Below are 17,500 nucleotides of genomic sequence, written 5' to 3' on the forward strand. Positions count from 1 at the left end.
GAAATGGGGAGATTAACCAGCACCATCAGTCAAACTTGGCTCTTATAGAGTTGGCCCGAGTAAATTCCTGAGGGATAAAATATATCAAATTTAAGTGATAAAAAGTAAATTGGGAATAGAGATCTATGATAAATAATTCAAATTTCACCTATTACACCTATGCTTCTTAAAAAAACAGAAAAAAAAAAACAGAACACGATAAAATGTTGACAGTTTTCTGACCGCAACCGCTAATACTTTGTCTTCTAAAAGATTACTTCTTCTTTGTCTACATCTTTTCCCATTTCTATGTGGGGTCGATGTTTCTGGTCAGCTTTCTCCGTCTACCTCTGTCCCACACCTCATCACCGGTTAAATCCTTTGATCGAAGGTCATCCTTGATACAGTCCACCAAAGGAAAACTGTCAAAAAGGACTGTGATGACCGGTATCGGAGGAGAACTGTGAGGAAAGGTGTCGAGGAGGCCTCTGAGCAAAGGTATTAGGAAAGACTATCATGAAAGGTGTCGAGGACAACTTTGAGGAAAAGTGTCGAGGACAACTTTGAGGAAAAGTGTCGTGGACGACTGTGAGGAAAAGTATCTAGGAGGACCTGTGAGGAAGGGGTCGCGGAGGGCTGTGAGAAAATTGTCACAGAAATGGGAGGATGGGTGTCAAGAAGGACTGTGAGGAATGGTGTCAAAGAGGAATGCGAGGAAGGTGTCACAGAGAACTGTAAAGAAATGTGTCACGGAAGACTGTGAGAAAAGGTGTTAAGGAGAACTGTGAGGAAAGGAGTCACGGAAGACTGTGAGGATACTGTCGCAGAGAACTGGGAAGATATGTGTCAAGAAAGACTGAGGAAAGCTGTCACGGAGGTGATTGAGGTATACTATAGAAAAAGGACTGAGAGAAAATGCATCAGGGAGGACTGTGATGAAAGGTTTAAAGGAGGAATCTAATGAAAGGTGTAGAGAAGGACTGCGAGGAAAGTTTTTTTTATGAAGATTATGAGGAAAGAAATTAAGGAAGACTGAGGAGGACTGTGCAGAAAAAAAATATTGAGAATCACTCTGAGGAAAGGCGTCGCGGAAGAACGAGGAAAAGTGTCGCTAATGACTGAGAAAAGGTGTTAATAAAGGAAAGGAGGAAAGGGGTCAAGAAAGACAGGCAAATTATTGCAGAGTACTGTGAAGATAGAAGTCGTTGACAATTGTAAGGAAAGGAGTTACGGAGGACTGTGAGAAATGGAGTCACGGAGGACAGTAAGAAATTGAGGACTGTGAGAAATGGAGTCACGGAGGACAGTAAGAAATTGAGGACTGTGAGAAATGGAGGACTGTGAGAAATGGAGGACTGTAAGGAAAGGTGTTGAGGAGGACTGTAAGGAAAGATGTTGAGGAGGACTGTAAGGAAAGATGTTGAGGAGGACTGTAAGGAAAGGTGTTGAGGAGGACAGTGAGGAAAGGTGTTGAGGAAAACTGATGAGAGGTGAGATGTCAAGAACAACAGAGTAAAGTTGTTGAGGAAGACTGCCAGGAAAGGCATCAAGGACTCTTACTAAGGGTGTAAGTGAGAACTGTCATGGAAGGGTTAGAGGAGGACTGTCACAGATGGTATAGAGGAGTGTCAGGAAAAGCACCAAGAAGAACTGTAAAGAAAGGCACCAAGAAGGACTCACGTAAGGCGTAAAGGAGGGCTGTCCTAAAAGGTGTCGAGGAGGACTGTCAGGAATGGCATCGATGACGACTGCCACGAAAGGTGTCAAGAAGGAATGGCCCAAAATGTGTCAAGGATGACTGTCAAGAAATTCGTCGAGAAAGATTGCCATGAAAGGTGTCGAGGAGGACCGTAAGGTAATAATATAAACTTACGGAGGACTCTTGAGGAGGACTCTGAGGGAAGGCTTAGCGACGGAATTTTCGGACAAACATGGGTTTGAAGGTTCAGAATGAAGACAGATTCATAAGACACAGTCTTTCGCTTTCATTAACTCCGTTAAAATGGTCGTTCGAGCAACACTGAAAAATGTGGACTCAGCCACAAGTGTTAACTTTTAAATTTCAGGATGATTACTTCATGACAGGAAGCGGTGATTCATAATAAAGGTATTTCAAACTTGCGCTGCAGCGAAAATGGCAATCGTCACCGTTGTATTGCGCATACCTGGAAATAATGACTGATGATAAATGTATAAAGATAAAGAGTGAAAGGAAAGCGGAAAAAACTGAGATACTTTGGATCAGTTGGGGAAGTTTAGGTACCAATAATGAGAGTGATGAAATGTAATCAAGAATTGCTGCAAGTTAAAGAGTTGTTAATGACAAAATATAAAAATAGAGATTAAATCAAAACCATATTGCTTTTATTGCTCAATAACCTGCAGCTATCTGGAATATGGGATTGATGAAAATAGAATTATAAATTAAAATTTCCCTAAAGTGAGAAATAGAGCCAAAGAAACTCTGGTGGGAATTACCATGAAACAAAACCGTCAGTGTTTCATTTGGGATGTTTGCTTGGAAATCCGCAAGCCACAAGAATTGTATGGCTCTGGGGACTTTATCCCCCCTTACTAATTTTGGAACTCTCCCTGGTCTTAATGCTGGTTTCGCTAATAAACACATTTCGGAGACAGGTTCTTGGGCTAAGAACCTTTTTTTTTCTTTTCTTTTTTTCTCTATTAAGTCAATCTTCAGCCCTGGACTTTGTGAATGCATTGTCCCTAAAAGAGTATGGGACGGGGAGAGAGAATTGTGGTCTTATAAACCAAGATAGACTGAAAGATGGGTAGGCTAATTGATGAATGACAGATAGGCCTCCTTAAGATGCTCTTAATGGAAAAAAAATCCTTTTAATAAGTAATACCCCCTTTCCTATCTCCAGAACATCTATAAAGAAATTTTTAGTAAATTCAGTCACACACCACTATCATACATGATATTCTTCATATAAATGTCAAAAAGTACGAAAGGAGATCCTCAATACAGAGTAGTCTACTTATCCTGCCATCAGTCGCAGAGCTTTCTGGATATGTAAGAAATGAAGCTATTTTGCAAAGCAACATTCCGTCATTTTATAGGATAAAACATACAGTGCAGAAATTGCACTCATCAGCCTATCAAGGTAGTTCTAGAAGTGTCTCTTCCGCGGTGCACTACAGGGCTTGACCACCCGACCGCTCGCTCTTGTACATCCACTGTTTAGCCTTCAATTTTACCTCCGTTCCCTGTTCCTTTCTTACATCTTGCTATTCAAGCTCTTAACTTTAACCATTTCTTAACATTTCATTCCATGTCGGGATAACATTTCAGAATTTTACATTACTATCATAGTATAGGCTACAAGAATGCTAACGTTTATTAGTCAAAAACACCAATAAAAGCTGCTATTATTTCTCACAAGGTTAACACTATAAACCGTTGACAAACACCATTTTCCTCAGAAAAGTAAAATACTTTCATAAAGAAAAAAAATATGTACTGCATAGACCATTTCCTCTAAAATTGTTAATTGATGGACTGTTAAAACCCCAAAAAGGATGGTAGTAATTTTGACTAGTGGCGCAAGGACCTCTCTAAACGTGACGAGGGCAAACAACCCACTCGGCATTGCGGAATTGGCTTTTTTTTCTCACCAGAGCCAATTTCAACGTCAATAATGAATACATCCAATGGAGGAGACAAACCCGCATTCGCATATAATCGAAAGTTTTGTCCAGTAATAACATTGCACATTTACGCTCCCTAAAAACAAATGTTACTTCATTAACTTCAAAATACTACATTAACCATAACACTCATTACCTTCAAACACGGTGCAGGAAATCATATACATAGGCTACTGTATTTCTATTCTTTTAAAAGCCATATTAATGAAAAATAACTATTTTAGTGGTACACCTTACTCTCTTAATATACAGATTCATGAATATAGGTATTTTAATCGTATAACACCCATCATTACGAGAGAGAGAGAGAGAGAGAGAGAGAGAGAGAGAGAGAGAGAGGAGAGAGAGTGAGAGAGAGAGAGAGAGAGAGAGAATGTTGGATTATACCCAATCCATGTACCAACTAAGGTTACCAAGGTCCTAACATATATACCCACTTTAAGGCTACACATTATCTTCATAACCTTTAATAAGAAAATACAATTAAACTGCTTGACTGCACCTTAACTTCAAATATCTGTCGAAAAGTAGGCTACTTATAAAATTTTACTTATAAAGACTCAAATAGAAACAAAATTAATACCAATCATTTAAAAATAGTCAAATTTTTGCTTACAATACAAAGCTAACCGAAGAAAATTTCGATAAAGTTATGCAAGTTACGTCTGATTAATTTATTAAGGTTTGAGAAAACTTACAAGGTAACACACTCATTTAAGGCTTTGTCGGTAGTGCATCTTATTTTGAGAGAGAGAGAGAGAGAGAGAGAGAGAGAGAGAGAGAGAGAGGAGAGAGAGAGAGATAACTACTTCGTTTATCAGTTAGTTCTTCAACAACTTATTACGGGATATGCATCTTAAAAACCCTAAAAGATTATCAACTAGGTCTACATGCTGTAGAATATAAAAAGCCATGCAATTGCGAGCAAAAAGATTACAGGCTGGTAGGCATACTTTTAATCAACGGAGAGCCTAAGACACAAGCTAATTAAAATAGGGCAATGAACATTAACATCTCAACATCTAATTTGGAAGTTTTTAAATCGTGCAAATTTTATTTTGTTCTACGTGGGATTGTAAGCAACCTCCCATCACCTTTTTATTTTTATTCTTATTGGTAGTCGCCATGTCCACGGGCGATGAAGGCGTCTGATTGGCTGAAACTTGGTGACTCTGACCACTGGGCGTGGAGGGGGTGGAGCCGTTGCTTGTGGCCCCGCCCCCATTCGCCTTGTGGTTGGCTGCCCTGGGCAAGACAGTTCGGGTTTTCGGTCGCCGCCAACCCTGCAATGTGACAAGGATTGCCAACATACGACAAGAAAGAGTGCAGCCTCTCGATAGGAGGTCGGAAAGTGCTCACCATAAAAAAAGTAAAATTCTAAATTAACCAAAGAGGTAACAATCATTAGGTATGCCACTCTTCGTGAATAGACCATAGTGCCAAAATACAACTGGACAGTAATTGCTTTGTATTTGTTCCATAAGAGAAAAGAACTAAATGAAAATACCAAAAGTGAAACATGGTCAAGACACCAGATGGCACTACAGGATCACGAAAAGCGTTACCAAGAAATATAAATGTGATTGTGAACAGTGGAGAGGGGTGGGTATTTATATAGATGAAAAACACACCTCATGCTGTCCATGAGGCACATGGAATAACATGCTATTGACAAAAAGGGGCATAAAGGGGTTAACAATTAAGAGTTTTGTGCTGACGGGACATACCAGTACAAGAAAGAGTAACTGGACCTAGATAGGAAATTGAGGCAGGGATTTAGACTGTGCAGAGGGTCAAATCAAAGGTTGATAAGGCACACTGTCAAGTGTACATGCCTATATCACGGGTTTATCAAGTCGTACAACTTGAAGGGGGTCAGATTGGCAAGAGGTGGAAGGGTATGGGTATGAGGGGATACAGTTGCATGTCACAAATAACCATTTATTTACGTAAAACTAAATCCCTGTCAACCTTAATGAACTTAGTATCTAATTCTAAGCATTATTTAATTAAAAAAATTAAAAACTTCACTCTGAAAAGATAAGACATGTAAAAATAATTAAACATTAATCTAGCCTAATGACTTGATTGTACACCTTACACTTAAGCATGGGAAACAACTAAACGACCATTCAAAAGAATTACAGTCGTAACTCTTAACAAGGATAATTTACTTTGAGGTAAGAAAATTATTACGGCGTGCTGGAACACAGCGTTACAGTTTTATAGGTACAGGTATTTATAAATGTGAAAATTGAAATTACTTACCATGTGGTGGATTGAAAACTGCCTGTTTACCCAGCTATGTTTTACAGACCTATATTAATTCCTCCCAAAAGTTCTTAAAAGCCAGAATTGAGGCAGTAAACATTTCATTAACCCAATCTTACTTACTTTATCGTCGTTGCTCTCCGCAGCCACCATCTTTAACGGTACACTATTATTTTCTCCAGGTAAAACCAAGTCTTGTTCAGTAAACACTACAACCAAAAAGATATCTATCTGCTTCTCACTTTTCAGCGGAATTAACTAATATCGCTTTTGATATACCACTGCGTGTACCTTTGTTTCTTATATTACACACTGGCCGTGTCTAAACTGCAAATGCGTTGCACTGAGGCTTCAGAAAAATTGCACGATCCAGTCTAAAATGCGAATCATCAACATACCGGACTTTTGTCACAGGCACCACCACCACCACCACACACGCACACACTAGCTACCGACGAACACCTGCGAGGAAACAGCCAGCCGAGATAACACCTGACAAAAATGACTCACAGCTCATTGACTGGGTTCCCGGATATTTGTTTATACGACTTTTACTTGGCTCGACAAGACCTGCAAGGAAATAGGGTCATTTAAGACCTGGTCATTATCACTCAACCACATTCTTGTTTTCTCAATATTTTTGCGTGATGCGACAAACAAGCTTTTTGAAATATTGTTTGTTTCCTTGATGGGATATGATGGATAATGCGTAATCTCACGTACTGTTTTGCGAGGCGGTAACGTAGTTACGTGTCACTTGAAATGGGGTTGTGTCAATGGCCTCATCGTGCGTTCGATAAACAATCCCATAACAATGTAATGTAGATTCACAGATGGAACATATATGCGTATAAGACGCGCACACACACCACATGCACACACACACACACACACACACACACATATATATATATATAATATATATGTTGGTCACCAGACTCCTTGCAGACAGCAGTTACCTTAATGTTGCATAATATGCCTGATCGAGTTTTTCATTCATTTGATCTATCTAGCGTTTTATATATATATATATATATATATATACACATTATATGTATACATACATATATATATATATATATATATATTGAGATGTAATTCAAACCCAACAGTCCTGCAGAAACAAAGATATGCATGGATTTTGTGTATGACTGTATGTATTGTAACGAAATTCACTCCCCTCTTAATATAAGATTATGAGTAAAAATAATCGACTGTAAATCAACCTTCTGACAACTTATCCCGATAGCGGTAACCATAACGGTATACTGAAAGGGGAAAGCTAGTTTACGACAGCTCTCAGGGTATCCTTGAAACATAATAAATGGAAGAGGAAGTAATTAACATACTCTTACAACTTCTTGACTCCCAAAACACACACACACACACACACACATACACAATTCACGCCTGTATGCAGTCACACATGGCTGTATGTAAACATAATACTGGGTTTTCTCAATAATACTGTGATTATCCTTTTGCATTCTCAATTTTTATTAAAAAAAAAAAAGGGGGGGGGGGTTAACCAGCTTTGGTCGTATCGGATAATACGCATATATTATTATTATTATTATTATTATTATTATTATAATTGTTGTTGTTGTTGTTGTTATTTTGGCTCTTCCAGCGAAAAAGAGATTTTATAACCTGTGCCCATTTATTTGCTTGTACCATATTGTGTTACCGGATTTCAATTTTGACGAGGATCCAAGAGTTCCTAGTTTAACACTGGCAGATGTATGCACATCTCTGAGTTTTATCGTGTGATTTTTTAAAACAATCACCACGTAAGTTACGCTATAGGTCGGTTTTGATGTTTATCTGTTTATTAGCAGGATAACGAAAAAAATATAAGGAATATGTTTGGGAAAATTGCTGCCAAAGGTGAGATTAACTAGTATCTAGCAAACCGGTGGTTAGATTTAAGGAGAGATATGAATATAACTTCTAGGGAGAAGGACCCTTAGTTGGGGGGGGGGGGGGAGGAGTTCAGTCCCGGCCTTGACTGAGGTTTGCGGTCTGTGAACACTGATGCTTTTGCTGTTAACGTTACAGTTTTTACGTGTTCAATGGCTTTTAGTGGTTACATTTTCCATTGAAATAATATGTATTGAATAAACTAAGTATTTTAGAGAGTAACTGTAAGTGAACGTTACAATGCTATGGCAAGAAATATGCAATACAGAGAGAGAGAGAGAGAGAGAGAGAGAGAGAGAGAGAGAGGCATGATAATCCGTATTAAAGTAATGAAGTCAATTAATCAAAAGATAGACCATTATTTCTACGCAAAAAAAAAAAAATACCAATTAAAGACGAACTTGTTCTTTTCATAGTTAGGGTGTGAATGCATACAAACACGTATATGCATATAAACACTCTCGTTCTCAAAGGAGAAAAATTAGATGAAATTTTGTTTAGCGGAGAAAATACAATGTGATGGCCTATACGTGGTCACACAATTATGCCGAAGGTAGCCAGGCATCAAGGGCTTGACTGCCGGACAAGAAAACCAGAGTTACAGACTTAGACAAGTAACCAAAGGAACGATTTCTTTCGTCTTTTTTCTCTCGATGTGACTCAAAACAAACGACCGACTACTAGATACGCAATTCATTACTTAGACTTCCATAATTATATATATATATATATATATATATATATATATACACACACGTATGTATGTATGCATGCATAAAGAACATACACATATGTATATATGTATATATATAATATTATATATATATATATATATATTATTCTTGTGATACACAACACTATTTCATCTTAAACAAACAAAAAGAAACTCAAAAGCAAAGCAAATCTCTCAGTGGAGGCTCAACCTGAATTACTAAATTCACGGGGAGACGCTGCCCTGTGCAGCTGATTACAAACTTTGCGACTACCCCTCACAGGACGTATAACCCTGCAGTCATGACACAACTAAATTAAATCAGACCAAGAACTACTTAAAGAGGAAAACGCACACACATAACATAAATATTAAAATCGCGTACCAATATAGTGTAATTTTTCTCGATGACTACGCTATACCACGGGGAGTGTGATTGATGATGAAAAAAATTGCAAAATAATATACGCACATACTTGTACAACATGTCTCATTACCATATCAAAATTGCTTGATTTAAAAAATCAATTATAGTTAGCCGGAATAATTTATAGACAAAAGCAATAAACTGTGAAATTAGGACAAACAAGACTGCAATGACTTTCCTTATCTATGGTAAACTGTTACGGACATCAAAATTCGTTACAAACAATAGCAATTGTTTCAAGTTTTCTTTATTCTCCTCCGTTTAGAAAATAACCCAGCCTTAGGAAATTCACACAGAATAGAGATGTAGCTAAAATTACTGTATGGTGTAAATTATGAAAGGATAAAGTTGAACCACAGCAAAACTCCAAGTAGGTTAAGGGCAGTGACTCCAAAAAACCAAGATCTACGTATTGACAATGTCTCTTTAATTATATAAAACTCATTTGAAATTATAGGTGTAATTCTTGACTAGAAATTAAATATCTAGACTCATATTTCGATCTGTTTCTTCTTCAATTGTAAATTAATGGCTTATTGAGAAAGTCTTAAGATTTTCGGTGATCAGTCTATCTTGAGGAAACGTATTAATGTTTTCATTCTACCCTTGTTTTGAGTACGGTTTCTCCTGTCTGGTCTTCAGCTGCCGATTCTCATCGTAAGTTTATTGGAGTAAAACTTGTGGTCTACCACACATTTAGATATTAATCTCGGGCACCGTTGTTCAGTTAGTTCTTTATTGCTGTTGCATAAGATTTTTCATAATTCTGATAATCCTTTGCATTCAGATCTTCCCTGGCTGTACCATCTCGTACCTAATACTAGATATGCAGTTGGCCAGGGCACCAGCCACTCGTTGAGATACTACCACAAGAGATTATTTGATCCTTTGACTGGCCAGACAGTACTGCATTGGATCCATCACTCTTGTTACTGCTCATTTTATCTCTGCCTACATATACACCAAATAGCTTGGTTTATTCTTCCCATAATGTCCTCTATCCTCATACACCTGACAACACTGATTTTATCAGACAATTCCTCTTGGCCCAAGGGGTTAACTACAGTAATTTAACTACTGTAGCTTTCCTCTTGGTAAGGGTAGAACAGACTCTTTAGCTATGATGAGCAGCTCAGCTCTTCTCGGAGGACAATCCAAAATCAAACCATTGTTCTCTAGGCTTGGGTAGTGCCATAGCCTCTGTACCATGGCCTTCCACTGTCTTAGATTAGAGTTCTCTTGTTTGGGGGTACACTCGGTCATGCTGTTTTATCTTATTTCTCTTCATCTTTGTTTTTTTTTTTTATATGTGAAGGATCTAATTTTATGTTGTTACTGTTCTAGAAATAATCTATTTTGATTGTTTTATTCCTCTTTGTAGTTTATTTATTTCCTTGTATCCTTTCCTCACTGGGGATATTTTTCCTTGTTGGAGCCCTTGGGCTTATAGCATTTTGCTTTTCCAACTAGGGCTATAGTCTAGCTTTTAATAATAATAATAATAATAATAATAATAATAATAATATAATAATAATAATAATAATAATAATAACAACACTCTTGACTTCGCCATCCTAAGGTTTCAATACTACACAGTATTCTATAAGTTTATTCCAGCCCTGACCAGATAATGGAATGCTCTTCCTCATACTTCCAAATACTTTTCTGTTGAATAGGTTGACATGTCTCCTTTCATTGTTTATATATGGCAAATCTCTTTTACTGTTGTTACTGATCTTACTATAATTCATATCATTATTCATTACTTCTCATAGTTTATTTGCTATATCTTTATTTACTTTCCTCACTAGACTGTTTTCCCCAGTTGGATTCCATGTAGTTATACCATTGTGCTTTGCATCTAGGGTTGTAGCTTGGCCAGTAATAATAAGAATAATAATTCCTCTCTCTGAATGATGGCAGGTTAAGCAAAGGAAAACAGCTAAAACGAGTGCGCTGTAGTACTCGTGTTTATGAAGCGACTGCACAACGAAGCGACAGCGCCATATCCGGTTTCCTGGCAAGATAAAGTTATCTACACATCCGGTGAATCCATAAAGTACACCGACTCGTCGTACGAATCAGCTGTGAAATTAAATCTTAATGAATCTTAAGTTCTGTAAACATTTAGAAGAGGTTGCGTCTCTTAAAAAAAAAAATAAAACTTAGGAACTCGTAAAAAAACTGTGTGTGCCATATGTGACCTAAAAAGCCACATCTATTACGTCTCCCATCAGACCTTAGGAGTTTGGTGTAAGAAATAAAATTCAAGAATGAAATCTAACGAAAACAATAGAGTTCATCGCTACGGATCTTGACAGTCTGGTGTGAGTGACAATAATCCACAATGAGAGTCGAAGTACAATGAGAGTGACACTTGTCACACTTTAAGATTCTGACGATGGTCGATGATAGGTCAGATACGGCCGGTAGAAGCCAAAACCAAGAATAATGGATTTGCCTCATTCCCCTTCGCTTTTATTTAGTCGTCTTAGAACATTACTATATATTTTGAGAGAGAGAGAGAGAGAGAGAGAGAGAGAGAGAGAGAGAGAGAGAGAGAGAATTTTGTCCAAAGTTGGTAGGGAGTGAGAAATAAATGAGGCTATAACAGTGCTGTGAAAATAATTTACTTCTACACCAAGCTTTTTCTGGTTTCAGCACAGATTATTCAATACTGAAGTACAAAATAAATATGGAAAACACATCACTTCGTTACTCTTCAACGCACACAAGCCATTTATCATAATAATCTTGTATACTATAAATCAAGAAAAAGATACAAGCCTCTTGAAAGTTTACGGTACCACGTGCACATGAGGTCCCGAGCGGACATTCGAGAGCGCAAGCGCGCCCACACACAATCAGCGCTCACGACAAGATAATAATAGTCCTCCAGTTCCTATAATATGATTATTTTTTAGTCATTCAGAACAAAATTAGATATCAAAGTACTAATTATAATTAGTAATATCATCATTCATCAAAATTAAACGCATAGAACAAACTTTAAGAAAAGATCTACCAAATTGCAGAACTAACCCCCTCAGAATGAAATGATTCAGTAAACCGAAGTGCAGTCCACCTCAAACAACAGTTTGGAAAATCTTTACTTCTCTGCTGAGCAAACTTTAGTAGTCAATTGTTTCTAAACAAAGTACCAGTGTCTTACACTTTACGGTTGCTTCCTCGCATTCGCTGTTACCAATTGGCCTTCATACAAGACCTAAGCATTATTAGCTGATCCTAAATAAACCTGAACATACATGTATCTTTATTTAAGTGACTCCCAACACTTGACAAGCTAAGGGGACCCCAACTCTAGTTGGTATTCGCACCCCCCCCCTCACCCCACCTCTTTCACCTTTCCAGCTCATATTCCGATGATGACCGCAGTGAGTCTCATGACAGACAGAAAGAATATGGAAGAAAACGAAGCAAGTTAAACCAGTGAGACAATGCATAATCTTGAGTTAGAGTTTAATTATGTTAATACCAACATGATAACAATAGTGTTTTTCTCAACACAACAGCAATAATAACAACAATAATGAGGTTAATGATAATAATAAAACGTTACAATATTGAGTTACTACAAATACACTTATATTACAACTCTAATTTAGTTATAATCTACGCAACGTTACAGGGCTTATGAATTTCCTTTACATGTTTATAAGTTAATGAAACTTTTTAGTTACGATTTTCTCTTATGAGTAAACTTTTTTGCTGTAATCGTTTTCATTACCTTTGATGGAAACAAATTTTACAAAGTAATTTCCACAATCAAATTAAAGTTTTAAGAATTTCCCATCGATATCATCTGTTATATTTTCAAACAAACGGAACACAACACTTGGGATATGTTTACCCAATTACCGGGTACAATGAAGCACTATTCAACAATCACTTCATCTCTCATCTACTGTACAGCGCTATTCCACTCGACCGAATTTGAAGCACATCAACTAATGACAACATAACTTCAAAACACCTCACAATGCCCCTAAACTCCTGCAGTAGAAGTGGAAGAGATATTAACACAACATACATTTACTCTTTACTTTCACTTGCACTATTTGTTGATAAGCCGTCGAAGAAATCATCACAATCACGTATAAAAGAAACAAATACAAATTTCCTATTTTGTTTTGTTTCTTCAAATGCCGTTTGTCAATCCACTCGCTGAATTAGACCTCCACGGACCACTGCACGAATTATCAAAAAGACGGACTCGCGTTATTCATGTAAGAAAACAAGTCACAGAGCACAGAACACCAAAGGATACTGAAAAAACACACCAATTAGGTAAGGTTCTGCGATATACAGTACGCTAAATACTCGCACTTGCGTATGAAATAAGTTTACGCTTATTGTAACAAACGCTGAGGAACATTGCATTAAAATGTAGACTACAACCACCCACGTTAATTAGATCGAGTAAGAAAGGTATAATGCACATGTGCCGGTTGCAAATGCTGTAATATTATGATGGACGCGACAGACCTAGACCGTGGTCTCGGGAGCTTAAGTTGCCGGTTCGTAATTATTTTCAATAATACCTTTTACTTTATCAAAATCAGAGGAAAAGCAAGATTACTGTAAATATTGAAATAAAGTTCTGTTCATAATCTCATCGAAATTTCAGTTGCTGTGGGATTAGTTACCTTAAAAAATAATAGGAAAACTGATTTAGCTGAAATTTTGGAGGGAAAAAAAATTTAAGCAAGCGCAGAATCAATAATCAACGCTGATAATGCTGGTGTGTATCATCTGTGCAGAGAGACTTCTTTTCTTTAGTGACCCGAGCATTAAACAGAAACGGGTGTTTGCAACATTCTCTCTCTCTCTCTCTCTCTCTCTCTCTCTCTCTCTCTCTCTCTCTCTCTCTCTTCGAACAGTGAGCAAACACCCGTGGGTGTGCTAGAAGGATCTATTTATGGGTCAAATATCGATCACTGATAATTACAGTGGCGCCCTCTGCTCTATTCATGTGACTAACATCCCCTTTAACTATTAACAATCGCAAGACACCCAGCATGCATTGAAATACACAAGAAAAATAATAATGACAATAAACGATACCAGCAAATTTAGTCTAAAAAATAACTGCTAATGATTTCGCAAGCAGTTCAAAGAGCGGTTTCAGTCAAAACAAGTGCAGCTGCAGATAAACAAAGTTGAGACAAAAACAACAACAAAACAACAATGATGACCGAGATGGTAATCAAACATGATAGCAGGAAACCTTCACGAGGTTTAGATCGAAGATGTGGATTTGATGACGTCACAGGTAAACACATGGCAATGAGTCACGCCAGTTCGTTTCCCCCATGCGACCCCGACTTGGTCTTTGACCTTAGGAGAATAAGAGACCCCAAAGGTTCAGATGATAATATTAGAAACTGAAATTGAATGAAGTTTAATAGTATTGCTTTCTTACCTAATCATAGATGTGATTCGATCATTTGGGAGGATGATCGAATTTTACATATTCTTGTGATCCACATATGTGGCCATAAATTCCTACGATGAATAACAAACGTAGGGGGTTAAAGATCGATTTTCTTTTTAATGTAATCTTACTATAAAAAAGAGAATATGACAGCGTATAGAGGGAATGCAGTGATCAAACAGGAAAACTGATATAACAAAAATGCTAATAATAGTGATTACAGTAATTAACTTATTTTTTACTCTTAACCTTTTTATTTAGAAGTAAAATAATGTGTTTCTTCGACTTGTAATGTTAGACTACAGTATAACGCGACTTAAACAAAACCCAATCCAAGTACTGGAGTGGTAAGTTTCCCCCTAAATTGGATGGCCGTTGGCATTATGGCCCAGAGTTGTCACCGTGGATGGAAGTGGGAGGAATCTAAACTGGCAGCAGCAACAATACTCCTAAAATCAATAGGCCTATACGGCCCATAGGGAGATAGTTTTAAATGGCAAGTCTCCTCCACATGATCACAAGTTTCTGACACCCTCAGTTCTTACGGTAACCAAAGTTACGATTACACAATTTTCACACACACACACAATATATATATATATATATATATATATATATATATATATATATATATATATATATATATATATAATGGTCAAGTTTATTTGATATAAACATTTTTCAAGTAATCCAAATTTCATCAGTTCTTTTTGGATATGTTTACTTCAGTATGGAATGAACTCTAATGGGGAATATTGAAAGAAATTTACGTTGCCAGATGCGTCTATAACCGGTGCATGTTAAGGTCAAATGAGGTTGCCACTGCACATATTGCCACACCGAATGCATTGTGGGTAATGGCAACTATCTATCTATCTCTCTATCTATCTAGGTGCCCATATCTTCGACGTGGGCTGTCATTGCCTCCACCTGGTCCACGGGCAACTACACTAACAAAACATGCGAGGGTTTGTTGAATCATACCTGGAATAATAAGAATTTTCATATTTCCCTGTCAAATCTAATGCTTATAGAAGCATATGTGTTCAAGACTATGTGAAAATATTAAGAAATCTGCAGGTATCTGAATACTACTACTACTACTACTACTACTACTACTATTATTATTATTATTATTATTATTATTATCATAACTCGCTATCATTAATATTCCTTATACAACCACCCTGAAAAACTTTGTTCAGAGATAGGAGAAAACTGGAGCAAATAGCAGTTGAGGAAATTAGACAGCAAAGCAAAAGAGACAACACATGTAGGGAAAGTCTTGATATATTATCAAGCTGGATATCGGAATTCTCCCCTTAAAAATGAAATGATGCCAATTATAAAATTTGGGCTGCTAATTGTGTCCATTTTAAAGATACTATAGTTTTTATAGCATTCAAAACTCATTTATCAATTTGGATGAATCGATACTAGCTCTGATAATGTACGAGGGTTGTTTTAGAGAAGTGTCACTGTCAGGCGTGCTCCTCTAAACTTCGATTTAGGCTCTGGACGTATTAGCATAATTCATAGTTATTGGGTAGAGTATTTTTCAAGTGACCATAATGTGGATCTTGATAATGTCCTAGGGGGACACTTACTCATAAGTCTTACCGGCAAGGAAACAATATTACCACCTTTAAAAGAGAATAACCAAGGCCCGTAAAGACAGTAAGTCTCCTTAAAATATTTCTAGACACAAGAGACGACATATTACCACCTTTAAAAGAGAATAACCAAGGCCCGTACAGACAGTAAGTCTCCTTAAAATATTTCTAGACACAAGAGACGACATATTACCACCTTTAAAAGAGAATAACCAAGGCCCGTACAGACAGTAAGTCTCCTTAAAATATTTCTAGACACAAGAGACGACATATTACCACCTTTAAAAGAGAATAACCAAGGCCCGTAAAGACAGTAAGTCTCCTTAAAATATTTCTAGACACAAGAGACGACATATTACCACCTTTAAAAGAGAATAACCAAGGCCCGTACAGACAGTAAGTCTCCTTAAAATATTTCTAGACACAAGAGACGACATATTACCACCTTTAAAAGAGAATAACCAAGGCCCGTACAGACAGTAAGTCTCCTTAAAATATTTCTAGACACAAGAGACGACATATTACCACCTTTAAAAGAGAATAACCAAGGCCCGTAAAGACAGTAAGTCTCCTTAAAATATTTCTAGACACAAGAGACGACATATTACCACCTTTAAAAGAGAATAACCAAGGCCCGTACAGACAGTAAGTCTCCTTAAAATATTTCTAGACACAAGAGACGACATATTACCACCTTTAAAAGAGAATAACCAAGGCCCGTACAGACAGTAAGTCTCCTTAAAATATTTCTAGACACAAGAGACGACATATTACCACCTTTAAAAGAGAATAACCAAGGCCCGTAAAGACAGTAAGTCTCCTTAAAATATTTCTAGACACAAGAGACGACATATTACCACCTTTAAAAGAGAATAACCAAGGCCCGTACAGACAGTAAGTCTCCTTAAAATATTTCTAGACACAAGAGATGACAAAGCTCAAGTTGTCATGTTGGGATAGCGATACACAATTGCATATGAACACAAAGAAAACCGCACACAATATTGCAAAATTTTCATTTAAAATGACATCTCTCGTGAAATCTTTTACATAAATTCTAGTAGAATATTTTTCATAAATTCTAACTTTATTGAAAATTAATTAATTATAAAGATGAATATATTTTGCTTATAATGTATTTTCTTTTTCTTCCAGAGATAATTATACGAGTTTTATGACTTGATAATAGATCATAAACAGATTTCATAAAGCAGAAAACTATTAAAGATTAGAAACAATGGAAACAGCTTCCACTAAATTAAGAACAGAAACTGAAATGACTAAAAGTATAAATTACTTTGAGAAAGCGGACAACTTTCTCACGGCCCCCAAGCTATAAATTTAAAAACTTTTTTAAATAGTTGAAAGATGGCGAAAACCACGCAGAATTAAAGTTAAGGGATTGGGTTGAAAATTAAAAAAAGAATTCGGAAGTACAAAGGCATAGCTCTAAA

The 17,500-nt window shown here is 36.9% G+C and overlaps 1 protein-coding gene across 5 annotated transcripts in view; it reads right to left on the reverse strand.

Moving 5' to 3' along the window:
• Window positions 1-13,457, reverse strand: part of LOC137635838 (protein lin-10-like) — a 153,451-nt gene extending 139,994 nt beyond the window's left edge. For 3 of the 5 annotated variants that reach the window (XM_068368280.1, XM_068368279.1, XM_068368278.1), the window contains exons 1-3: window positions 13,405-13,457; window positions 6,043-6,489; window positions 4,743-4,931 (exon numbers count right to left, since the gene is read on the reverse strand). In XM_068368280.1, coding sequence (XP_068224381.1) covers window positions 4,743-4,931; window positions 6,043-6,072 — 219 coding nt within the window. In that variant the 5' untranslated portion in view covers window positions 6,073-6,489; window positions 13,405-13,457. The remainder of the gene's footprint in view (window positions 1-4,742; window positions 4,932-6,042; window positions 6,490-13,404) is intronic. The other 2 variants (XM_068368282.1, XM_068368281.1) reach the window with 1 other exon arrangement.
• Window positions 13,458-17,500: the final 4,043 nt, after the last annotated feature.

The sequence above is a fragment of the Palaemon carinicauda genome, unplaced genomic scaffold (assembly GCF_036898095.1).
Source record: "Palaemon carinicauda isolate YSFRI2023 unplaced genomic scaffold, ASM3689809v2 scaffold183, whole genome shotgun sequence".
NCBI lineage: Eukaryota > Metazoa > Arthropoda > Malacostraca > Decapoda > Palaemonidae > Palaemon > Palaemon carinicauda.